The 27,516-nt window shown below is 36.4% G+C and overlaps 1 protein-coding gene across 5 annotated transcripts; it reads left to right on the top strand.

The window, feature by feature from the left end:
- Nucleotides 1-431: 431 nt before the first annotated feature.
- simj (transcriptional repressor p66-beta simjang) lies at nt 432-26,566 on the top strand. 5 transcript variants are annotated; one of them, XM_083140673.1, is made up of 10 exons: nt 432-936; nt 7,118-7,235; nt 11,386-11,710; nt 13,313-13,600; nt 14,980-15,103; nt 16,675-16,823; nt 17,937-17,999; nt 21,108-21,203; nt 21,647-21,854; nt 24,196-26,566. In XM_083140673.1, the coding sequence occupies exons 2-10, from the start codon at nt 7,186-7,188 to the stop codon at nt 24,837-24,839; spliced, it is 1,947 nt and encodes a 648-aa protein (XP_082996799.1). In that variant the 5' UTR covers nt 432-936; nt 7,118-7,185; the 3' UTR covers nt 24,840-26,566. The 5 variants fall into 5 exon arrangements, with proteins under 5 accessions (XP_082996799.1, XP_082996779.1, XP_082996802.1 ...); XM_083140653.1 differs by having other exon boundaries at nt 433-936; nt 14,977-15,103; XM_083140659.1 differs by lacking the exon at nt 432-936 and adding an exon at nt 1,108-1,394 and having other exon boundaries at nt 14,977-15,103.
- Nucleotides 26,567-27,516: the final 950 nt, after the last annotated feature.

A 27,516-nucleotide genomic window follows, 5' to 3' on the forward strand; every position in this document is an offset into this window, starting at 1 on the left:
TTTTCTTCATAATTCCATTTTAATATCCTGATACAATTTCTCGTATTTATGTTTACAGTCACACTTTATTCGGTTACATATTGCCGCTCGGGCATGACATATTGCATTGTTTGCGACATGTTGTTGGTCTTTTAAATGCCTTAGCATGAAGGTGCTCATTGCGTGTTTCCGCTACGTGAGATAACATGCGAAAATTCTTACGTGGCTGTGTGCAATGTCGCGCGTATCCTGTTAGCTTCAGGCAATTCGATTCCTAAAAGAAGGGAACCCACAAAAGATCCAATACCTCCCCCTCCCATGTGGAAGCACTTGAACGAACATTTCGTGGCTACACATCCCAGCGGTTCCTGGTGACGTCACGATGTACGATCACTGCCCCTCCACGCATACCCTCCTCCCGCTGGCCTCTTAGCTGGCCTCACCCTCCCGACCCCCGACCAGTCGCTCATCTGTACCTGGCTTTCAACTTCTCGTCACTTTCTCTCGGAGTATCCATAGCAACTGGGGATGTTATACAGATTTCCTCAAGCTATTGTAGTTTTCTTATCATTGATAGGAGTTATGATAGTTAAGTGAAGAGGACCCAAGACGACACGTGACTTTGTTTATAGTAAACATATTGTTTACGGAATCCTTGCTGTACACAAGGAAGCCCCGTAGTATACACAAGTAGAGACAAGGGCACGCCATTTTGGAGCAGTTGTTAATTTTTGCGTGGACGCGTTAATTTTTTCGTTAAAATCACGTTTTTTCTGCAAGCGTGGAAACAGTTTGTGTGTCAGGATGTAATGCTGTGGTGATAAAAATGTTATTAATAGTGAAGAACTGGACACCTTGGAGTTTCTTGAGTTTCGAATCAACACCTCGTCGGTACTTTTGAAATCGATTTGTCAGGCAGGAGTTTACAAATTTGGAACGTCCTTGATTGACCCCCAGGTATGTCAACTTGTAATTAAAAACTATTGCATGTGGGGTATCGTTGAAACCGCATTTTTACGTAGAACGTGGATATTAGGTTGTTTCAGTTGTTTTGCAGATTAGACTTGAGAGGAAGGGGATTTTTTGTTTCTCAATTAACGTCTCGCAGACGGACATTCATACAATGATATCGCAGTGAATTGTGGGAGAGACAGATGAGTGAAGTGATTATTGTGGTAGATAACAGAATTTGTGTGAAAAAAACAGTATATTTAGTTATGTGTGTTCATAGCCATGATTATTAGCATAATAAGAATCAAAATATTAATACACAAGTGTTTGGTGTGACTGCATGCATGAAGACTTACTTGTAAGAAGTAAGAAAACATGGTGGTAGCTGTATGCTGACGAAAAAACATAGGGCCTTTAGGTTTTGAATAATTAAAGATTTATTTCAATGCAAGATAACAAAAAATGTAAGTCTTTTCCGTTGATAGTTATTTTATTTTTATTGAAAAGTATTGTGTGTTTTGTATGAACTATATATTCTTAATGTGGTCTAATTAATGCTAACTAATGAAGCTAGGCTCAAATGACCCGTAATCCATTTGCAACTGGAAACTGAAGAGTTTTAATGACCAGACAGCACCTAAACCGTATTAAAGGGTTTCGTTCGTAGGTTGTATGCATTTTTCGAGGTAGCGATTACCAGATTGAACAGCTACTTGCTTTATATAATTGGAATAAAGCTCTGTGCATATGGATTCTTCAGTTGCCTAAACCAAATTAGAAACACAGCCAGTGTGATTTGTTCCGTTGGAAAAGCATGTTAAATTATAGGGAACACCATATAGTTGACATTTTTATATTAGAACAGTTAACAGTGTTATTGCGATGGTGAGTATTTAAGATCAGAATCACTCTTATTTAGGCCAGCCAGTGTGCACATGCAAGCCAGTTTATTCAGTCATGTTTTAGTGTATCTAACGATGGATCAACTATTTATGAAGAAGGGACATTTCTCCACATGTTTCTAATTTTTTGTTACATATTTTACTTTATATTCTTTTTACCTTTATGATAGAATCATAGATGTCAATTGCACATCCATGGTTAGGATCTGATTTTTACACAGTGTATGAGGGGAATGGAATCTTTATAAGATAAATTGGGGTAATTTCAGCAGTTTTAACTTGCAGGAACTATTAATTGTAGAGCTATTTCATCCTGACATTTTAACTTGTGAAAAAATACCATGCTCATGACTTTCGGTTGTTTCGAATTTTTAAAAACAATTTTGTGTACATGTTCAGCAACGGCAATACATGCAGAAATGCCAAAATAACCCAGGTACATCAAAAAGATCATCATCCAACATTTCACTGTCGGTCAAATCTATGGAAGATAGTTTTATAAGATGTAGTCCTGTGTTGGATTGGTTAGCATTACTGCTTGAAATTAGCAGTCACAAAATGGGACTAATTTTATAGAATAGAATGCTTTATTGTCATTAAGCAACCTCTAGTTGCAGTAGACAGTGTCATACAAATATAATATACAATAGTACAGGATACATTGTTATTACAAAAAAAATACACCATAGTTAATAATATATATTGTTCAGTGAGTTAGGTTATATTACAACCTGTCTTCAAATTCTTCTATGCTATAAATGCAATTATTTATTAGCCATTTCTTTATGCATTTACGAAAACTATTTAGGGTCGGTGACCTTATCTGCTGAGGTAGTTTGTTATAGAATTTCATACCTGTAATCTATAGCTATTTTGGGTTTTGCATAGTCTTAAGAAATTCACAGTCAAGGTCATACTTCCTTCTAGTATTATAATTATACATTGTCACTTACACACAATTTCAATTTACTGAGTAGGATTATTACATGACATAATTTACTACATAGTTGTTTGGTGTGAACATTGCATGTAAGTTTGGAATCAAAGGGAATACCTTTCAATTTGACGGATAGCTCTATATTTTCACCTATTTTATTTAAGAAAAAATACGTGGTTTGAGTTTTATTACTATTAAGTACGGGTTCATTTTCATGTAACCATTGAGTAGATATCCTTATTATTTCATTATTCTTACTTTGCACTATATTGAGATCTCCAGCATGTATTGTCTGCGTAGAGGATGGTTTTATTTATATGGCAAGCAGCTGGGGAGGTCATTCATATGTATTAGAAGCAGTTAAGATTTCAGAACTGATCCCTAGGGAACACCACTTATGACTTCAAGCAAGTTAGATTCTTGTTCTTTGACCTTTATCAGTTGGTGCCGATTTGATCAGAGCCAATTCGATATCCTTAATACCATAGTTATTTCACAAGCTTCAAAGCTAGTTATTATTTCATTAACCAGACATTGAACTGCATTTATTGTTGATTGACCTGGCCTGAAGCAAAACTTACTGTCAGATATTAGCTTATTACTTTCAAGGTAGTTACATATTTGTTATTTTAGAAAATATAGTTACTAGTGATATATGTCTATAATTATTTATAGATGTTAATTCACCACTTTTATATAAGGATATTATAACTGAATTTTTTAGATTATTTGGATAGGTACCCTCTGTTATCATATAATTAATAAGGTATGTCAGAGGTTGTTAGATTTCATGAATAATATTTTTAAGTACGTAATTAGAAAATTCATAATAATCCTCACTATGTAAATTATTTACATTACTGTGTTGGGACCTCAGATTTATATTATCAGAAAGGGGAAAAAGTGCTAGTTCATTGGGTATCTGAAATAAGTAGCACCAAGCTTTCTGAAACCTCTGAAAATATGCAAACTACAGGCTTCACCATAAATTAACCTAGCGATAGTAGTGCTACTCCCCCCATGCCAGAGTTTCATATGCAGTGATGGATATATACCTGAGCGTTTAGATATGGCTTACCACATGCCGATGATCAGAATAGTATAAGAGAAAGCAGCTTCGGCACAGGAGCTCATTAAAGCTATAAGCTGACTGATTCTGTGTCAAACCACCCAGGCCACGACGACCACTGATCCAGATTTCAATGAAACTTGGTGTATTTGTTAATACTACGAAGGTATGAATACATGCAAAAAGTTTCAGAATTTTACACAGATCATCATTGCCAAGGCCATGGAGGTAGCTGCAGTGCTTAACAGAAGTTGTATCTCAGAGTCATATCGACATATTACTTCGAATTATTTATTCTAAAAGTTCATAGATGTGTGCATATTCCATTTAAAAAGTTGTCACCAAGATTCTTTTGCACTGAGAGTCAGCAAAAAAATGTATTGTATATAATACAAATATTTTTTGTGTCAGTGTCTCACATTACTAAATTTTCGGTATAATTTAACAATGCAGGGAATTTCTCCAATTTATTTGAAATTTCGGATACTTACTAATTTGGGTCTCCTAATCACGAATCTGCACTTAAAATTTGGCGCTCACGTATAGAAATTCCTGAATTATGGCTAGACCCACGGACCATTGGCGCGTGGTTAGGTTAGGAAACATAGTTAAAAAAATTTAGGGTCGTAGTAATATCAGGAATATATATATTCCGTTTTTTAAGTATTCGAAACTGAAAATCTTGTGATAAATAATGAGCAATTGTGCATTGTCGGGTGCGATGACTGACCCTCTTACTTTGCAAGTTTGACACGTGAGCGCCAAATTTTAACTTCAGATTCGTGATTAGGAGCCCTAATTTAGTGAGTATGCCAAATTTCAAACAAAATGGAGAAATTCCCGGTATTGTAAAATCGCTCCAAATTTTCATTATCCTTATAAGGCAGTGCAGTTAACCATGCCAATGTTTTTTTTTCAAATTGAAGCTTAAAGTATGTTCTTAAAGACTATATAATAAAATTAGTGAGATTTACACTATCTTTAAAACAAGTTTTATGCACTTGTATATGGAATCACATGTTCAGAGTCTAGCTTTTATAATGACACATCATTTCTAAAACAGGTTACATATATTAGTAAAAAATAAACAGTATAACATACCATATACAGGGTGACAATTAATGAACTATATGAAATAAAACAGTCATAATTTCTGAACGGTTCGCGTGATGACGTCCAAACTGCGTGCCAGGCCACAGGGCATGATGGGAATTCGTATGCGTATGCGCACGCAACGTGTTGATGTCGGCCATTTGCAAGTGAAAATGTCCTGGAGGAGTATTTTGGGGACCGCATTCTGGCTCTGGGGTACCCAGAGGCCACTGGAAGGAGGCTATGTTAAGGACAAGGTGTACAGAAATAACCCCAAAACCATTGCCGAGCTGAAAACTGCCATTCAGGAGGTCATCGATGTTTCGACACTTCAGCGGGTCATGCAGAATTTTGCTGTTCGTCTGCCCCACATCATCACCAGAGATGGCAGACATATCGAACATGTCATAACCTAAATCTGAATGTCTGTAGTGCTGTTTACATGTGCAATACAGTTTGTGTACTACGTCGTTTGTCACTAATTTCCGTTTTATTTCATATAGTTCATTAATTGTCACTCTGGTTGTACATCATAAAATACAGAAGAGAGTTATGTTTCTCTAATTCTTGATTTTAAAATGACCAAAGTTTCTTGTATTACAGTAATTCTTATCTTCAAGTGACAACCTGTACTGTTGTTGCTCAAATTGAACCACCTTTTTGGAAAATAATACTCTCTTCCAGTACTTTTGGTAAAACGTGGGTTCATCCAAGAAATAATGCGTGGAACATGGCATGAATTTGACTAAAAACATCATTTTCCACTATATCTTTGGATAATGCTAATTGAAAAATCCAACGGTTATGATAAGCACATGCAACATTAGAGTTAGTGGTGATGTCTGAAATGCTCGATACAGACACGTTTTTATCTGTAGCATGGAACTAAATTCTAAATCAGCACCAATTCAGTTTGTCCTATTTGAATTTTTGCTCTCAGGAGAGCGATCGATGATGAATACCTCCTCTTTCAGAGATTTTGCAATTTAGAATCTGTTGTGTAGTCGTTTTTGTGTATGTTTCTGTTAGGATTTGTTTTTCCGACCTAAACTATATGTTTTCAGTTCTACATTTCCAGAAATCTTCCCTTTTCCTTCGGGCGGCTGTGTGATTTGATAATAATTGGAGATGTGAGATTGATTGATCTATATTTGCTAGACTAGCTGCTCCTCAGTGCACGTCACTGGATCTGAATTACTGTGCCTCCATGTATATTGAACCTGGGACTACTTGATACCTGCTGTTTTCATATAGCCTGGAAAATTCAGAAAAACAAAAAATCTTTAGTTTTCAACTCTGAGCTTGGTTTGCTCAAGCAATTTTGGTAGCATTCAAAAATCTTATGCCTCTGCCCACTTCATCTCTTCTTTTTGTTTGTACCTTGTTTCTCAGGTCTTCGTATTTACAGAAGGGAGCCTGTGGAACTTGTTTATTCATGGTGTCCATTAGTAATGGAACACATTTTGAACACTATTATCTAGAAAGAACCACATGGTGTGAAGGACTGTGTGTAATACATAATCAAGGTGCAAGAGTTTTTAGCACCCATCAAATTTAGAATATTACATCCCTTAGGCTGTAGCAGTGTGTAGTACATCAGCCAGGATGGCTGCTATCTTCCTCTGGCTTTTGTTATTTTTTAATGTTATTTGAAGATACTTGGAAAAGTCAGGGAATTTGGTTTCACAAAAAGAACAGGAACCTTGATAATGTAAACATTGTGTGGAAAGTATTGCACTAATAACTAATTCATGAGTGCACATATTACTTTAACATTCTTTCTTTTCCAATGAAATGGTGCAATTAATAGTCCAAAAGAAAGAAGAAAGGCCTTAAGGTATGGGATTATAGTGTAAGGTGGAAGAAATGTAAGTATATATGAAAAAATGTGAATATGTGAAAAAGCACAATTTTATTTGAAATTTGTCGGTTGAATAATTGTTACACCTTCATATTTTTTGGACCCATTAATGATAACTTTTGACTTGATAAGAGAGCTAAGTAGCCAGCATTAGTAAGTACTGTTTGAGTCATTTGTAGAGATTAACTACATCAGTATTGTAAACATATTTATGGCACTAACATACATTTTGGTAAGTGGCATATTTACAATTTTATTTCAGGGAAAGGTAGAGAGGGGGGTTAACAGTGCCCTGTAAATTGAATATCTGCATTGTTTCCCCACAGGCTGACGAGGAGTCTGTTAGCACTGTAACTGCAAAAAGCCACCTTTGCAGTTGACGACTTCTGTCAACATGGAGAAAATGGATGTTGACGAAGATGCAGTGGTGGATCTCAGTGTGAAGTAAGTGCAGAATGCTTTCACAATACGAGCAAGATCAGATAAACAATGATGCTCACCATGTCTTAACTTTAAAAACTTTGTTCATGTAATACCTGTCTTGTCATAATTTCTATTCACAGTGAATGGGTGAGAGCATGTTATCGAAATGTAAGGGTTCAGTTTTTGTGAGGTAGTGGATGACTATAGATTCCATCTGCAGTCACTAAGAGTTCTGATCCTACCATAAATACTATCACAGTGTTTGACAGTGGCTGCACACTTGCTTGCAAAGGCAAGCAACTTTCCAAATCCTACAGCATTGCAGGAGTCGTGGTTAGCTGAGCTGCAGGAGAGAGAGAAGTTGTTTGAGTTAGCCTTCATGATGAACTGGAGCAATTATAAAAGTCATGAGGTTGTCATTTGCTCTGCATAAGAGATATTTTCCAAATTCTCCAGAAGCCTAAATTCACAAACAGGTTTTGTATGTCACACTATACGGTGATTTACTGAAACTGAAAATGTGAAAAACTGCCCTAGGCAAGGCAAACTACTTAGTGAAACATGACACAATAAATGGGTGAAGATGAAAATATTTTCACTGTTGAGGAGGCTTTCAACTCTCAAAATGGTTGTACAGTCGCCACAATGGAAATCTTTACATGGTTATCTGCCATCTGGAGGTGTCTATAATCGTGTGATTGTTCAGTGAACAACAGCCGACAGTGTTGTGGTTATACTTTGGTTAACAGTCTTTACAAGGGAACCAGAGAAAAAGGAGTCCTGGTTGTGGTATCCATTGCAAACAATTTCTCTGTGTTACAGAAGTGTGCAGTATCATCATTTCGTTGTTTCTGCCTAAGAAGACAATGGAGAGGAAGAAGTTGAAAGACTCGACTCGTGTCTTGACTTTGCTTCAACAAGGTATGTCTGTGATTCGTGTTGCAGCTGATTTGCAAGTTTCAAGACAGGCTATTTACGATCTTAAAAAAGCAGCTTCATGTGTACCACTTGGCGTGGTGACCCCTGAACGGAACCAGAAAACATCGCCACGAACCGAGAAGATTTTGAAATGTGAAGTTATATTAAATCCATCGATTACGGCCGCACATTTGAAGAAGAAGCATCCAGATCTGCTAAGTGATGTATCCATCCGCGCGATACTACAGAAAGACCTCACTTACCAGCTCGTCGTTCTGCCAAGAAACTGCTTGTAACCTCAACTATGAAGTCGAAAAGGTTAAATTTCTGCAGAAAGTATCGACATTGGACATCAGAAGACTGGGGAGATGTAATGTTTTCTGACGAATGCACGTTTACACTTCTTAGATCAGTATCAAAAATTGTGGGAAGACCGAAAAATGTGTCGTGGTATGATCCGAGGTACACTGTTAAAACTAGGAGTTGTAGCTTTCCTGGCGATGTGATTCGAACAAGTGTTCTCGGTTTACCAGCCAGGTTAAATTGGAAGCTAACTCCAATATAACCTGGCTGGTAACCCGAGAACACTTGTTCGAACTGTTAAAACTGTTAAACATCCGGCTAGTGTGATGGTATGGGGTGCATTCAGTGGTATTTATGGTAGAGGGGGGCTATATTCCCCCCCCCCCCCCCAAGAATGTAACCATGACAGGGGACCATTACAAAAAAGTATCGGAAGAACACATGTTGACATTCAGGAAAATTCATGACTACTTTATGCATGATGGTGCGCCAGCTCACAGGAAGAAATCTGTTACAAAGTGGTTGAATGACAATAACATACAAGTTCTTGAATGGCCTGGTAAATCACCTGACTTAAACCCAATTGAGAATGCATTTTATCAATTAAAGAAAGAGGTTCAAGAAAAACAACCATCTACCATTGCAGAGCTACAAGAGCTGCTGAAGAAGTTGTGGGTGACAATGGACAAAACTTATTTTGAAAATTTGGCAGATTCAATGTCCAGAATATTACAAGCAGTTGTAGATGCTCATGGAAATATGACAAAATATTGATAGTAAAAAATTGTGAAATTTTGAACGCTATAAAACAAAGAAGAATCAGACTTTCCTTGTTTTTGTTGCTTTTTTTTTACTCATGTAAAGATTTCCATTGCGGCCACTGTATATGCGAGAAGTTCACAAAAGGCTGCTAATAAGGCTCCCAGAGTTCAGAGGAGCATTCATCTAAAGTGCTGTCTTGTGAAGGCAGAGTTCCCTGTACATACATTGTGCAATTCAACTGACGAGTGGTCATGAAGACTTAAGGATATTGTGCATGCCAAAGGTGGTAATTTCAAATAGAGATTTGGGTTTGTAAAATATCAATATAATCCGTATGATTGAGATATTAAAATATCTCTTGCCATCTGTCAGTTTATTGCAAACCTTGTGTCAATATTTATGGTAACACTAGATACTTGATTTTAGCTGATTATTAATCCTCGTAATTTGCAGTTCATTTGTGTAAAGTAAGAAGATGCAATTTTTGCATAGTTTCATTTTTGTTTAGAAAATCATTATAAACCAAGATTAAAATGCAGCAAAAAAGAAAATCATCATCTGTAGTTTATAATACCAAAGTATATATAACCAGGAGCTAATAATTTCTGAAATTTTTGCTGGAATCTTTATTTATGTGTAGTTTTAAATCACATTATGGTGATTTATGGTATTTTATCACATAAAATACAGTATGCTTACATTGGCATTAACTGTAATACAACACAAAATGTGTTTTCATTTTCTGTTTCCAAAACTATGAATAACAAAATTTTGTTGTAAGTGTTCGAACGTGAATTTCCTTCTGTTGGCGCTTAAGATGGATTTATATTGACTAAAACTGCTTTCAATATATATGGAGTATATGTTGAGAGACGTTTTGAAATGGAAATAATATGTAAAATATGAGCCAAAACATAATATATGTACAAATATGGAATATATATATATACCGCGTGTCCCAGAAGTCTTTCCCCGATTACAAACTTTATTCATATCCGCTATATGCAAGGTAGAGATGTGAAAGTGGTGCCAAAATGTTGGAAAACTAACCAAGTTTTTTTGTTGCAGGTTTGAGTAACGTGGCTGTAGTCTAGCAGTGTCAGTGCTCAGGAAACCAGAAATGTTCACAAATCAGGAAAATGCTCAGCATGTCCTCTGGTATCACGAGACCCGGTCACCAATAACAGTGCAGAGGAACTTTCAAATGTGCAGAATTCTTTCATCTAGAATATCTGCCATCAATAAGTTTGTATTTAAAAAATGGAATTTATCTTCATTCTCAAATCCTGTCAAGTCCAAGAAACATTGTATAGAAAGATGCCACCCGATGTCAAGAGCATTAATTCCAGATTCCTTGGCACTGACGCTGCTACACTACAGCCACATCACTGAAACCTGCAACAAATAAACTTGTTTAGTTTTCCAACATTTTGGCACCACTTTCACATCTCTACCTTGCATATAGCGGATATGAATAAAGTTTGTACTCAGGGAAAGACTTCTGGGACACCCGGTATATATATATATATATTTTTCAAGTATACATGCCATGATGTGAAAACATAATACAAAATATAAATGATTTCAGCTTCATACATGAATATGTATTTACATATAAATCCTTTCCCTGGTTATCACTCGCAGTTTTTCTCCGAGTTATCACATAGTTGTCACCTAGGCCTTGTATACAGGCCACTTCAATAACAGTTTAAATTATAACTGCGAGAATTGCTTGCAAAGTTGAGTGATAAGTTAGAATATAATTCTTAACAGGTGTCTTCAGATACAGTAATTTTGAACCTTCTGTACCACAATTAATTGTTGTTTTTTTATTATTATTTGAAGATTTATTTATTCTGTTATCATTAACACAAGTATCGCTGCCCATCTAACATTTTCCTTGTTATAGTCGGATAAAATTGCTGTTGCTATGGAATTATTCAGGCAGGCCAGCTAGATGTGGTAAACTCAAGGGGCAGTACAAGATGAAAGGTTGTTTTCTAGGATATGATGTGTGTGGTACGAATTGCATGTTTTTCAAAATGTCCCAAAAGTGACTTATTGTCTCCTGACTCAAACAACATCTAACATACTACATTATTATCCTCAAGTGAAATGTTATTATGGGTATATGAAGCGGTTATAAATGTCACATTTTTTTCAGAATGAAATTCATGTTTGCTTGCAGGAAGGAGAGAGATCCAGACCTTGCAAAGGAGACGAGCGACTTACCTCAAGACTTATCACGGCCTCTACACAGTGTTCACGATATGGAAGAAATGGGAAGAGGTGGCGAATCTAATTTTCTCAGGCAGGATATCATAGCTCACACTGTAAAAGAATTTTCAGATATGTACCCACGGAGGAATCTGCGGCCTAGGATAGAACGAAGTTACGCTGAAAGCCCCGATGTTGTTCTCTTGTCGGACGAGGAACCCCGAGTGAATGGATTTACCAATGGATTTGATAGTGATAGCGATGAGGGAGAAATGCCACCTCTTCCACCAATAAAAGTACGTATTATTATAGTATATGTTCCCTTCGCATGTCAACACCAACAACATGACTGATCAATGGCCAAGTGAATGAAATGGTTGTTGCAATGTACTACCACTGAAAGTTTTGGGTTCTTTCTGAAAAATTCAAGGAATGTGGTAGAGATGTTTTCAAAATCTGTAAAAGTTAGGTAATATTAAACTGATTGTCCTACATGCAGCAAATGTTGATTGTTTGTAAACAGTTTTTTCATACGAGTGTGTATGTAAGTTGAAACACTTAAAACATGGCCTTTCTTGCAGCTGGAGGCAGTGCTTTCATATTTTGGCCTTAAATATACAGTGCAAACAAAGTTAAACTAAATTTAAACATAACAGAATCAACTTGAAATTTATTTGAAACTTGACTTACTTAGCAAATAAGTGGTAACCGAGAAGTCATTGCATGCTCAAGAGGGGGTGGAGGTCCTCTATTACAGTCATTGGACTTTATTTAGATGGGATATATTTGACTATTTTTTATTTATATATAGTGAATTGTTTTTAGCCCTATTTTATTGTGGTAAACATTATGTTGCAATAAGCAGTTTTCTCTGAAGTAATGACATGGACTCAAATAATGCCTCAAATAATGTAGATTAAAAATGGAAAAGGTTCTTGATTATTAGCCAAGTTACATTAAAGCTATAATTATTTCTTGTAAACACAATGAATGAAAATATTGTTGTTATATGTATGTTCGTTGGTCTTATTTTATGAAACAATATTGCTTTAATTGAATTTTATATTACCATTAAGTTTTGAGCAATCTAATTTTGATCTGTGAATGAAAAGTTACCACCAAAATGATTATAAATTATGCATATTTGCAAAATTTTACATCAGTGCTGAAAATGGGATGCAGAAACATTCGGAGGTAAGGATAAATTATAAAGGTATAATTTAAAAAAAAACCATTTGAAACAACATTACTGATTTATTTTGCAGTCTTGCTACATTGATATGATGAACGCAGAATGTTTACTAAACAAGGATTTAACCCATTAAATTATTCTCTCATATACAACCATGGCTCAAATAATGTAGCAGCTTTAACAGATTCAATAAACATGCATATGATATATTTTGGTTTACCAACTTACAATTTTAAAGCGATCCCGGATCTTTAAACAAAATATATCGGGAAACCAGGATGGGACAGATTAACTGGTTAGTGTCAGCCAATATAGTTGTATCGGTTTATTGGTAAAGATTATCAATAATTTTACTGATCAGATATATATCTATAAATAGCCTGTAGTTTAGTGAAAAATCTGCCATTTTTTGTTATTTTTATGAATATTAACATATACTTAATTCATACAACCTGGTTTTGTGCACTTGAAGTCAAAATAAGCAGGTTTGTTTTTCAAAGGTAAAACCAATTGCATTCCCCTAGTTATGGACGTTAATTAAGGACTAATGAACCATTCATGTTCTTCAAGGTACTTTTTCAATTTTATATTGAAACTGTAGAATTGTTTAGCTGTATTGGTACTGTAGTATCAACAGAAATTACACACCAGCTTATCCCTGTTTGGAAATGTGCTTCTTGAAATAATTTTTTCCTTGACATTACAGGAATTGTCAAAGGAAGAATTGGCAGAACGTGAGCAGTTAATAAAGAAGTTGAAAGAGGAGCTTAGGAACGAAGAGATGAAGCTGGTGCTGTTGAAGAAGCTTCGTCAATCGCAGCAGATGAAGGAGAACATAGCTGTTGTGACGACAACGCAGCCCCCACCATCAACAAAGGTTCCACCTACAGGGAAACTGCCCCCACCTCCTCAGCAGCAGGCACCTCCCCCTCTAGTCAGAGCCAATCAGAACAAGCAACCCAGCCCTAACATCATACCACCGTTGCTAAAAGGGGTGAGTTGGGTTTCTTTTCGTTCTGTGTTCTGTTTTTTCCACTTGTACCAGCAAATCTTTTAAAGCGAGATGCATGTATACCATAGTCTAGGAAATATGATGTACAGGTGTTTTAAATATTTAAAAGATTTAATGGGCCAAGTACAGGTGTTTTAAATATTTAAAAGATTTAAAAGGCCTACTATTCACATTCTTGAAATTATTTAAGTTTTTTGGTGGTGTTAGCACTATGAATTAAACATGAATTGTGCATGAATTTCATTATTGAATGCGAAATATTAACTACACTGCAATATCTTTCCAAACAGCTGCTGTGAAGTAGTCATAAGTGTACTGTGTAAATTATACATGTGATGGTAGAATAGGCAAAATTAAATGGGTACTTGCATATAAGCATAACTACTTTTAATATAGTCAAAGGAAATGCTCACATATCTGCAAAACCATTTTATCTAGGTGGTCACTGCCACCATTAAAAAAAATGGATGTGTGAGTACATACTAGAGATGGTCGAAAATATCCAGATTCCAGAAAATTTAAAATCTGATTCTGAAATTTTACTATCCGGATTCTGGATAGTAAAGAATCCAGATTTGGCCATCCCTAGTACATACTTACTTCCTTTCACCTTTCACTCTATCAATTTGCTACCATGTCTTTCATTCTCCATAACTATTTTTATACATGAGCAATTTTTGAACAAAAATGACTTATTTCCATGGTACTATTTGTATTTCGAGTTATATATATAGCTATAATATGAGGGTGATTTCTATAGATTTTTAAATATTCTCCAAAATAAGGAAGAATGATTGTTGGTAGTTGATTGATTTGGTTTATTTTGCTTTGCTTCTCTGCCACTTTTGTCTAACGTGAAGATGAGGATGAGTGATGATATTCAGTGATGGAAGAACACTCACAAAGGATACCCATGGCCAGGTCAGAATTCAAATCTGGGACATTGTAGCACATTGTTCTAACCACTCCACCATGGAGGTTGGCAGAAGAGGAATTGTTTACATAAATAAATTCAGCCTTGAAATGTATGGAATTTGTCCTGGAATGAAACCTGAATATTGTGTTGCTGCTAGAATAGACCAGCAGACCTATGGCCTTACCAATGATGTAATGTTAGTTATGCATTTTCCATGGTAAGGCCATCACCTTGTAATCAAGAGGTCTCTGGTTCGATGCTCAGTGAAAGCGCATGGTGGTTCGGATCCCACTTTAAGCTGTAAGTCCAGTCTCGATTAGCCTTTCTGTGCATAAAGCGAACTTAAAAACAGACCCAAAGGAACAAACCAACCACCCTGTACACAATAGATTCTCCCCGTAGAAAGAACTGATTGCAGATGAATTTCTTCTTCTTTGAACAGCAGCCTCCACCAGCAAGGGCTCAGAATCTCCATGCGCCTCCTCCGTTGCTGATGGCTCCTCAACAAGGTCGTGGTACAAACACAGGGATTCCCAACATCCTCATGGCTCAGCAGTCACTATTACGAGGTAAGCAGATTATACATTTTTTGCCTTAGCTTTTACAAATGTCATCAGAGCTCATAAACCAGTAACATGCAGATACAATTATGCAAGTTTATTATATGTTGTACAAACATCAATGTCGTAGGAACAGCATGGATCCAGTAGAGCCATTTTACCTCTTCTGGGGTATTTTCCTGCATCCTGGTGTCAGGGAAGTATATTCCCAAAGTACTGATATGATACCCTCTTGAGGCTTTTAATTTTTGTGGTTTCTTGCATTTTTATCCTGACACATTCGAAAAAACTTTTATGTATAAAGAGAAAGAGAGAAAGTGGTACAAGTGGTTCAAGTTAAAAATCTTCATTCCAAAGTTTCAAAACAGTTTTCGGTTCTTTCCAGGAAAAAGAGTTAAAATGGTTAAAAAAGGGTTTATCATGTCTTTAATTCCTGAGTATCCCCGAAGAATGAACACTTCTGAAATGTTTGAAGGGAGATTTGGACTTGAAGCTCTTTATACATGTAAGTACACTCCTTTTCATCCAAAGTGGTACACTTTATAGGATTGAACAGTTGAAGTATGTGTCACTTTATCTGAACAGGAGTGTACTTAAAACTTTCTACGTTTTTTAAAGGTATTTTTCCTGATTTTTAACACAGGAATATATTATGTATATTCATTTTATCATATTTGAAGCAATGAATATATATGGTACGACATCTATATGAAAATATGTGGGCAATTGCAAGAAGTCTTCAGTCTAAAGATGCAGTTGTGTGTTGAATAAATCTGTCATTTCCCCCACAGAACTGAATTGTATTGGAAGAAAGGGAGTTTGTTAATTCTAGATTTAAGAGACCATGCAAATTAACTATGTGCTTTTCATTTCAAAACTAAAGACATCTTTACAGAGCTGTATCTGTGAATCAGCCACACGTATTTCACAGCTTGCTGAACCACACCTTGACGGATTTATTGACCACTGTTGATTGATCCTGACAACATCTGTATGGTGAAAATAGAAAAGAAGATTGTAACAGGTTATGTTCAAATTCAAGAAAGGTACTGATGAATGTATATAAACGTTGATGCTACGTAATGTAATGAAACAAATAAGCTTTCTATTGGTATTTCCATGAAAAGTGACACCGAAATGTCTAATTCTCAGGTTCATTTAAGTCAGTCATGTTACATGTGACTGACTTAAAGATAATGACTGTGACTAGATAATGTTTGAAACTATCTGTGTAAAATACATACAGTACCAACTTCGTGAATCAAAGCTTTCATATAATTAGTTTGAAGAATACACAGTGTTTTAACATTTTATGTTTGTAACTATGAAATTGCTCTTCTGCAGAGATGCAAATACAGCAGCTGTAACAACCAAGTTACATTGCACCCAGTGGTGCAAATGGTTCAGAGGTACGATATGAGTTGTATAATTTCAAATTTCGATAATAGGTTCTAGCCATTAGCAAGCTTGATTAGTCGTTAATATAGAACAAGCAAGCTAATTTATCAGTAACCTCCTTCACCCCATGTGTGGCAAGATACACTGTGTTTTTTAATAACATTTGCTTGTTTTGTTTTCAGGTGCTCCTGGTTTCTTAAGTGGTCGTCCACCAGTTACAACACCACCCAATGTTGTGATGGGTTACAACATGGGTTCTCAGGAAAGAATGGATCGCACACCGAAGGAGTCTCACCACTCACCCTCGACCCCCACGATGCCTCCCCAGCAGGTAAGATGCTTTCGTTTTCTCTTCCCCTTTGGGCAATTTTACAAATATTCTTGCTGAGAAAGATTATCCAGTATGTCAGGTTAAGCTGTGTAATTATTTTGGCACAGTATTGGTATCATTTTGTTTCTTTTAAATACTTTCGAAGGTATGAAGACAATGTCGTAATGAAGAATAGATGGAAATATTTAATGGAACCTATTCTTGTTTTTTGTAAACTACTCTTCATATATAATGAAACACTTGAAAGAGGTAAAAATTCTGTCACTTTCTCTTAACAAACTTTTATTTTTGATAGAAAAGAAAGTGAGGTCGAGGGACTTTGTAATGAGCAATTAATTGTATCATTTACTAGCATTCTCCTTATGTTCAGTTTTGTGTGCTGCACTGAATATGGTTGATGGTTTATAATAGAACCTTCATTATGTTTTTCAGACGGTGGGGGGGGGGGGGGTGCTGCTAAAGATCTGGGAAAATGTTATTACATGTTACTTTATTGAAACCATAGTAGTTTAGGATATAATGGGGAGAAATGTAAAATTGTCATTTTGTTGTATGGTCACACTCGCAGTGTAGACCTGTAGAAATTATTTTGATTGTTGCTTGTGTAAAATATTTTTACCTTGATTCCCAGATAAAAGTCAAGTATATTATATGCATAATGATGATAGGAGAATGAGACTGATATGATGAGAGATGGCATAGTTGTAATGTTGTCGGCTTGCAATCAAGGGATCTGAGTTGGAAGGATGGTGGAGGCCCCTTGCACAGTGATTCAGATCCCCCTTTAGATTGTAGGTCCAGTTCCACTTCGCCTATCTGAACATAAAGTGGACTTAAAACAAACTGGAACTTGAACAGTTTGGCAATTGTTGATTTCAGAAGAAAAATAAACTGAAATAATAATATAATGTGTGAAATGTGACCTCCAGTGGAAGTTCCAACAACTTGCACTGTGTAGGCATTTGTTCTTGAAGTTGATTTCTACAGCTGTTTGGTTTCGTGTCAGTCTCATTTTACAGTTTTCAAACTGTTTTTTGTAGAACAGTACTTGTTGCATAAATAACTCGGAATACTCTGATAGTAGTAGTAATAGATAATTTTTCTGTATGCCAGCTTCTAGGAAATGTGGAGAACAAGAGTACAGTTAGTACTCCAATGCCCCAGATACAGGAACAGGTATGGCACATTTGTATATTGATGTGCTTGATTTGGCAGTTCAATAGATTCAGTGTTATATCTGGTTTATTTTATTTGTTGTGGTTCTATCCTCTTTTTGAGCCCAGGGTATCATTTATTTTTTACATTGTAGCTATTGTGCATATATTTATTGAAATGTAGTGTATCTGCTGTGATTTTCTTAAGATGAACTGTGTAGTTATTTTTGATGCTTTAAGATATTTAAAAACATGGGGATAACATGATTCTAGAAGCATGAATCTAGCTAGTCTTGAAACTCATTTTAGTTATAATTTATTCATGCCCTTTTTCATTTACATAAACTGTTTATTGGTTAATTGTGAATTCCAGGAGTCATTGGTATAATGCCTTAGTTTTTCAGAACCATTAAAATTATATAGTAGAAAGAATGTACAGGCAGTGTACCAAAAAGAATGTGTAATTTCTTCATTGCTGAATTTAGAATCAGCATACATCGAATAAAGTAGCACATTACAAGGGTGATTGGACACACAACATTCATATTTCTCTTATTACTGTTGTCTTGATATAACAAGAACATGCAGCATTTATATCATATCATGCTATACAGCTACAAGTTGGTAGATTAGTTTACCAGAACTTCAGTCTAATTGGACATTTTCGGGAATTTTAATATTGCTGGGGAAAAAAAATTGATTTGGAAGTATTTTTTGACAATATTGAAAGTAGAGTTTTAGTACATGTGTGGCAGCCAAAATAATGTGTGACAATGTCTTGAAATGATCTGCAAATCCACTGCAGCAGAATGGTTCTGGCTCTTCAAGTACAGTAATACCAGCGTAGAGGTCAGACTGTGGTGCAGGCATTGCTTCAAGCTGTTAAACAAGAGGTAGTAACCAGCAGTTACAAGAGTGTGTACTGAGCTTGGGCTTAGCATCTACTATTGTTTGCCACCCACAATAGCTCAGCTTCCACAGGAGATAATCTCGAGAAAATTTCATGAAATGATGGAATAGCAAGCACAAAGGAATATGACATTTTAGAAAATAAGTATTTGCAGCTTGATTAGATGGTAGTTGGGGGCCTAGTAAGCTCAGAGCTGATTCCAGATTGCTGGGCCTTGAATGACAACCTCTACACTGAACAACTAGATCGGTTGTTTGACATTCTGCATACTCACTATCCACCACTGATCGATCGAAAGCTCTACTGTGATAACTGTTAAGAGCAACGTTCAGAGTGATTCAGGCTCAATTGGCTGGATAAGGGGTGGATTGAAGTTGTGCTGTGTTCAACCTTGACCTCGTGCCATCAGATTTCCACAATATCTGTTCCCTGATCCAATTTCTGCAAGGAAGGTGATTCGGAGGAGGTGGAGGATGGAGTCCATGAGTCTGTGACATTCAAATCAGCCTGTCCTGGTGTGGTAGAATCAGAATTAACAGATAGGCCAAGATTATAGCTATTTGTAACATTTATATCCAAGAATGAATATTTGTATAAAAGTTTGTTTATAAGAGTGTGAGAACTTTTGAATCACCATAATAATTTAAAAGCTGAAAATGGCTGTGAAAAGTGGCAACTTGCAAGAGCAATATGGATATTTAAATTGTTTCTTGTAAACTTGTAATGAGAGCTTCTGCATTTTAGAAGCAGATAGTTGATGACAGTAGGTTCCAATACTGGGTTTGCTTCCCAGCTATGGTACAGATATTTAATTGCATTTGCTTCTTTATTAAATTCCTTTAATCATCATTATCACAATTACCCTATGGAGGTAGAATAGTTGCATGTAGTAAATACAATAGCGTAAGTTACTTAATAAATAAAAGGGTTTAACATTTGATCTTGTGAAAGAAATATCTCATCAGAAGCTTCTTGTTAATTGCAAATTAGCACTTCATTAGCATTGAACAATTGACTTGTGGTTTTTCTACCAAATGTTCCAGGTTTGAGTCCTTGTTGGTCATAAGTGTCCAAAATTCAGTACACATTATTATATGTGCTGCAGTGAATTAATTGTGAACCAAAAAGCATTATTTTTGGTACTACCATGTACATGTCAAAGACTGTAATATTAATACATAGCACAACTAACAAATGGTGGGAATGATCTGTAGTAGTTTCACATGACTGCTTGTTTCATTGTTCCAATAAATGTTAACCTGCATGCTAAATTATGTATGTATGTTAAGTTAATATACACTGATATTAATGGTAAGCTATTTAAGTTGTTGCAAGTGATACATAAAAGTAGATTTATCATATTTTTTTTTGGTACAATAATACGATATTATGTGTGGTAACTTCTGTTCCTAGATGGTGTTTGTGTTGAAGTTACATGGGCCTTTGTTAACTTTTTGGCCAGATCATGGCTAGCCAATGAAATACTGAGCTTTTATATATACACTTTACATAGATCCACCACCGCATTTGAAATCCTGGCATGGAAGCAGTGCCCATGGGGAAGCCTGTAGTTTGCATATTTTTTGAGGTTTCAGAAATCTTGGCACTAGTTTGAGTATGGGGTGCTTTTGCCATTTACTTGAATTAAGTAAGGGAAGTGGAATGAAATTATTAGCATGTGGTTGCAGACTTCTTTTATGACAGAGCTTCATGTATTACCTGATGGATAGATGTCCAGCAATTGTATTGCCAGCTCCCTCTACTTATATTTTTAATGATACAACTTCCATCTCCCAAAAATCTTTTGGAAGTTTATCCATACTCATGTTTGTACCTCTGGAAAGCTCTTATTTACTCTTCCTTTTGCATAAAACTCACCATATTATCATGTGGGGGTGCTTCTGGCTTCCTTCAAAAGTTAGTTGGCTACTGTGTAATATATAAGTGGGTTACTTTAATTTTTCATTTTGACATAAAGAAGGATTTAATGTTTAGATAATCCCACCTATTTATTTAAATGGCTACTTTTATCCATACAATAAGAAGACAACTAAGCTTTCTCATAAAAATTTGAATTATTTTAATGAAACTGGTTTGGTATTTTTTTATGCACATTATTACTGTGTAAACTTATTCATTTTTAAAAGGAAATGTCTGTTTTATAAAACCCATTAACATGCTTAGAAAGTATTGTATATTAATACAATGGCTTATTTGTAGGAGAGGCCGAGGGTGGAAGAAAACCAGACGCCAGCACAAAGACAGGCTGCAGCAAAACTAGCCTTGCGAAAGCAACTGGAGAAGACATTGTTGCAGGTAAGATATTTAGCTGCTTTTTCCTGGCACAAACTCAAACATAAGTGTTTTTTCCTAATCATTCTCTGTTTTAAACTCTGAGCCTAACATATATCAATGAGATTGGATGGGATGCAACTTTTCCGCTGTTCTGTTCAAGATCTGCAGATTTGAAATTTGCATGAATGTTTTAGAAATTGGCCATATTGCTCAGGCTTGGCATAGTTCTATTTTTAATAGTGTTAATACATGTAATCACACTTACAGGTATGTTTGGTGGAAAATTTTAAAAAGATACAGTGTGGGCATCATTTTATATTGGATCAGTACACTATTTGTAAATTTCATGTCAATACTCAATGGGTTTTGGCAAATATTTGTATTGTTTCCCAATGTTTATTCTTATTTGATGTAGTTTTGATATGCCAACTATGGTAATGTTCATTATTGTTTTTATCTTCCAGATACCTCCACCAAAACCACCACCACCAGAGATGCATTTCATCCCGAACCCCTCGAACACGGAATTTATCTACCTGTTGGGTTTGGAGCATGTAGTGGATTACATAACAAAGGATGTAAAGACTCCACCACCTCCAGATGCCTTCCAGTGCTCACAGTGTGACACAGACTTTACACCAGTGTGGAAGTGGGAGAAGAATCCAGCAAAAGGTACAGTACAACAGCTGCCAAGTTAGTTTTCATTTTTACAGAAAATAGAGTAGCATTGTCTCTTGGAGTTGAAAACTCAGGCATAGCAAAATGCAAATTGGCCAGTGTCTTTAATGTGAGGTGGAGTGTTTAGTTTTAATTCTCCTAAATTTGAAAAGTGTATTCATGTTTATCTGATCATTTCCGGGTTTCTGAATATGATGCACACTTCCACCACCAGGCCACTCTTCACATAAACCGTATACTCCAGGCATGGAGTTTTAAGGGTTGAAGACCGGTGTTGCTTCTCTGGCAATGGCCACTGCTGTTGTTCCCAAGGATGGTCCCCAGCTTCAAACAGAGGTCATGCCAGCTCCCCATTTTCTTGCATTGATCTTACCATGATTATAAGGTTGAAAATGACAGGCTAAATTTATTTCTGAGTGAAATCTCTGAATCTTTCTCATCCATGGAAAAACAAGAAATAGAGAGTTACGTTAGAAGAAAATTAAAATTAAGCTCTTATTCCACTTCTGTTCAATTTTCACCAATTTCAATATTCTAAGAAGTAAGATTGTGTTTACTCTTACATTTTAGATAATTTAGATGGTATATCACTCCAGATGCCTAGGGGACTGACATTTAAGTTGTAAATTGATAATTTCATGCACTACTCGCTACAACTGACCAACTTCTGAAATTCATTGCATTTCCAAATACATAATTGGGCCTCTTCGACTGCACAGTGGTGACGTTGTCTCTTTGCAATCAAGGTGTCCCTGGTTCGATACCTGGTGGAGGCCCATAGTGGTTCGGATCCCACTTTAAACTGTAACTCCAGTACCGATTAGCCGTGCATAAAGTGGACTTAAAACAACAAATCAATCAATAAATACATAATTGATTTCCAGCAACCTGAGCATCATTCCTTCCTCCACATTTTGTTCATGGAAGTGTAAGGTTTAGAGAGCTGATATGAGGTGGTCTTTAAGTAACTGGCTGATTGTGTGAACATGTCCTCACAGGTGGGATGCTGGTGGTCACAGAGACAAATGCACTGAGCAAATATACACTGCTTCATGTTCGCGCTAAAGTTTCATGGGACAGCTTGTGGTACAAGGATGTTCCAGGTGATTTCCAGAATTATATTGAAGCATTTTAATTGTCTGTATTTACAGATTCTCTTGACACAACACAGCTAATGAACATAATTTTTTTATGTAACCAAACAAGTCAGTTGTCATTTTTACACAATTTGAAGGAACCTTTCACAAGTTTTGGCTGGTATCAGTGCTGAAATCAATTTTTCAGTTGAGCCAATACTGACCATAATGTCCTTTAATTTAAGAATTCATTATTTGTGCAGAATGTGTTATTCTGTGAAAGACATGTTCTGCAGTACACATAACATCTTTCATTGCTACTGTAAATATTATGAATATTTGGGCAGAGAAAGTCAAACAACTAGTTTCATTTTTCCACAGGCATTGATGTGAATAAAGCATGATATTTCACAAAGAAAAATTCATATTATTAAGAACTAAGGTCTTTAAGAGAGAATTGTATGTCTGCCCAAGTTGAAATTACACAATCGCAGAGAAAGTTTTTCTGCTTTGCACTGCCCCAACATTTACAAGAAATACTATCTTAAATTAACATAATTGCAAACAATTAACCTCCAAAATTCAATTGTTATGTACATATGTAATTTATGTATTTCTCGTGCAATATTTGACTTTGTGCCTGTCATTCAAAGTGTAAGTTAAATAAAGAGATAATAAAAAAAGTCTCCCCTGTGCTTTACATCATGCCATGAAGGCATATAGGGGTGTGGAGTTAGGGCCCCACACTTTCTTGATGATTTCCGAACGAGGGGGTGATGTGATTAGCACCATGGCCCTGGCTGGCCTTACCCTCCCCCCACACTTTCTTGATAATGGCTGAATGAGGGGTGATGTGATCAGCACCATGGCCCTGGCTGGCTTTACCCTCCCCCCCAGAGTTTCCTCCAGGTACCCACTTTATACGACGCTGGGTGGGTGCCGGAGCCACTTGAACAGGTGGAAAAAATCCCGGTTCTCCCTCACCAGGGTTCGAACCTGGGTCTCTCGCGTGGTAGTCAGACACCCTAATGACTGAGCTTCGTGGCGATTAGAAATTTGTCCATAGTTTCGAGCAATACTACTGTCTTTCTCGCATAAGGTTCCAAGTTCAGAAAAACATATATCCAGAAGCTAATTTTGAAAACCCACATGTTTCCTGTACTGTATCCTTTAATTAAGTTTTAATATATGTTTTGGTGCCAATTTTTGATGTGAATTTCAATTTTTGTGTGTTCATAATATTTTTTTTTATGTTACAGGAAAGGAGCCTAAGGTGATATGTGAGCAGTGTGTAACAACTAATGTGAAAAAGGCCCTCAAAGCTGAGCACACTAATCGACTTAAAACTGCATTTGTGAAAGCATTGCAACAAGAACAAGAAATTGAACAGCGAATGGCACAAGTTTCAAATTCTGTTTCTCCACAGCCAGAACCCATCCCCAAATCAGCCACTCCAACAGCAACCATACACCATGCTCCCACTCCCCCTGCACCAGTGATACCTCCTCCAACACCAACACCAGTTCCCCCACCTCCACCAACTCCTCCCACTCCTCGAGAGCACCCACTGGCTGCTGCAGCAGCGGCCGCAGCTCAGCTCCCGAAACTTTCAGAATCGAAATTTTCTGCTCACCCAGCAGGAGCCCTACAGGCTGCCCATCAGCAGCTGCTGCGTCTGCCACAGCATCAACCGCTACCTGCGCACATGCTTCCATTCTCGCCTCTCTTCTATCCATATCAGCTGGCGATGGCACAAGCCGCAGGCGGCAAGGGACCCGTTGCAGCGGCCGCCGCAAACTTGGTCGAGCTGCAGCGACAGGCTGCCGACTTGCAACGGCAATACCTGCTGGACATGATTCCCTCCCGTTCTCTCCCTCAAGGAAGCATGAACTGGAAGACATGATGTTTTCCCCCTCCTAGGCAACATCAACGACGGAGGCGAGGTGGTCGTGAAGACATGGATAGTGATGTTGACTTAGGATTTGTGCAGCTGTCTCACTTTCCTCCTGCATGGGATTTAAACTAATTGAATTGACAAACCATTTGGATCTCAGTTACAGTGCTCTGTTAAAAGTAACAGGAACTGGGAACATACACAATTCTCACGTTTGTTGTTGACTATTCTTGGCTGGAACTGCCACAAGTTTCGACTTGAAGGAATAATTGTATACCGCCTACAGGTGAACCCATACACAGTGAAAAATCAATTTTGTTTTCACAGGAGTGAAGAAATTTTAGGCACCAATCCTTATTGTACCATGCACTTGTTAAATTCACACAAAAGTAGTGGGGATGGAAAGCAGTATTAATGGTTACATGGAATGTGGGTATAGGTGAAAGAGAATCCAGTACAAATGTGAATTGTGAATAAAGTTTGTGATAATTTGACATCGTTTATTTTAACGAAATATTTAGAATATTCAGTTGTCACTTTTTCTTTATGAAAGCAAAAGACCTAAGTACAAGGAATGCAGTGGCAAGTGATGGATACAAAGAAACTTTTATCAACTAACAATGTTCTTTCCACCTGTAACAAAGAAAATAATAATTTACGTTGGCTGTGTGTCTTTGTACAAACCAAATTGTCATTACACCTGGTACCGATACCTCTTCAATTTGGTATTTGATGGATTGATTGATGTATTGTAAAAAAAAAAAGAAAAAAAAAAAAGAGATACACTTGTGTTAAAACTTATGTAGTAAGTGTAGAGCAATGGCATGTTGTGTGAAATTTTAAGAAAATATATAAATATATATATAAATCAGGGCAAGACAGGGAGATTTCCAGGGATTTAATATTGCACGTTTGAATATTTGCCCTAGATACTGTATAAACAGAATGCCTGCTGAATTTTCAAATATGTAAAGCAGGTGTGTGGATGATTGTGACTCTGATTCTTAATGCATTTACTTTTGCTCATTTACATTGCAAAGCAGTGTTTTTTCCAGATTTTTGCTTGCCGTGTCTGGCATTTGAGAAAGGCATGTTTGTTGTACAGCTATTTTAATATAACTCCATTGTTGGTGAACGATTTTTCTCGTCCCTGAAGGTTTGAGGACGATAAAACCACTCTGGGCAACGTCTCAGTGAATATGCTGCAATAAAAAAATGTTGGTAGTGTAGAAAATGTTGATTGACAATTTGTGCATGCATGTTTGTGAGTACGTGTGCGAGCGTTCACTTGAGTGTATATGATATAAAATATCCATTACTGTTCAGGCTTTTTTTATTCTGAATTAGAAGAGAAATTACCTGAAAGGTATTACTTATTTTGAGTATTTGTTGCATAATGTATAGATTGCCTTTTCAAAAATACACTGTAACATCTGATTGGAGTACCTGTTTTATTTCTGCAGTGGTCAGTCGAAGTGCAGTTTTTTTAATGTTCAAATCTAAAAAATGCACTCAATTTCATTTGTGTGTAAAAATGTTTTATTTTCTCCTGGATAGGTTTTAGGATAAGGCTGTAAATAATGATGAAATGGAAGTTTTTAATTTTTTTTTAAACAATACTCTTGGAGTCAGCATAGAAATAGTGAATGGTAGTATCTCAGCTACAAATTCTGTTTCCATTCAAAAATGTGTACGAAAAGAATTTGTAGAGAATTAAACTTGTCATTTTTTTTCAACTGTAGTTTCTTTTCCTTTCCTTGCATCATCATGAAAATGTTATCAATGGCTTTCACAGCCTTGGAAACTCCAATGACTGGAAATATGGAGGTTAGTCAATAGCAAGGGCTTCCTTTGCAGGTCAAATTATTAATGAATATCAATAGAAAAAAAAGAAATGGGTGGGGGACCCTCGAAGTAAGCCTGCCTCCATTCGCATACATATGCACTTAGTTCTCTGGTGCCTTAAAATATACCAGCGTGTCAGTTGCATGAATTTAGAATATAATGGTTCCCCTGCCATTTATTTTCTCTTATTCATTGGCTACTTGTTCATACAATATACATGGGAAAATAAACATGATAATATAATACACATGTAAAATAAAATAAAATGAAACATTGCAAGGCACTTAATTTATAGTAATTGTAAAATTTTGCCGTTCTGGGGACCAGATTAATTTTAAGTACCTCATGAGAGAGGTGATGGATGATTGCAAATTAGGTTGAAGTCTGTTGTTATTTTTATTGTATAATAACGAGTATTACTGTCATTTAATTTGATATTTGAATGTTGTGATTGTGTCTGCAAATCCAGTGTTATAAGAGTGGGTATGCAAAATAATCTAACACAGTTCCACCTTGCAGGTGTTTTAGCTGGCTGTTTCTCCCTCTCCCCTCCATCCTGGAACCTACTCTTCTTGTCCTCCCTCTCCTCCTCCTTCTAGTGGCTCTCACTTTCTTTCTCCTTGAACTGATCTGGTAAGGTAAAATCTTCCATTTTTGTGCAGAAATTTGAAGGTGGCTCTGGAAACTTAACCAACTTGCTGTCCACATTTTTTTCCCCCCTTCGTTTTTGTTTATTTTCTCTCCCCTGTTTTCACATATGTGCTTTGTCTCTGCCACTTTCCTCTCTATTTCATTTTTACTTAATCCTGTGCCCATTTGTCAACATATGCTCACTCAATGC

This window comes from Lepisma saccharinum, chromosome 1 (genome assembly GCF_977018435.1).
Source record: "Lepisma saccharinum chromosome 1, izLepSacc3.1, whole genome shotgun sequence".
Lineage (NCBI taxonomy): Eukaryota > Metazoa > Arthropoda > Insecta > Zygentoma > Lepismatidae > Lepisma > Lepisma saccharinum.

What these genes read in the sequence shown, in the direction of transcription:
- simj (XM_083140653.1), top strand. Translation starts at nt 7,186, where the DNA reads ATGGAGAAAATGGATGTTGACGAAGATGCAGTGGTGGATCTCAGTGTG. An exon ending in TCAGCAGTCACTATTACGAG is followed by an intron (nt 15,104 to 16,674) that starts GTAAGCAGATTA and finishes TTTTGTTTTCAG; the next exon opens with GTGCTCCTGGTTTCTTAAGT. An exon ending in GGAGAAGAATCCAGCAAAAG is followed by an intron (nt 21,855 to 24,195) that starts GTACAGTACAAC and finishes TTTATGTTACAG; the next exon opens with GAAAGGAGCCTAAGGTGATA.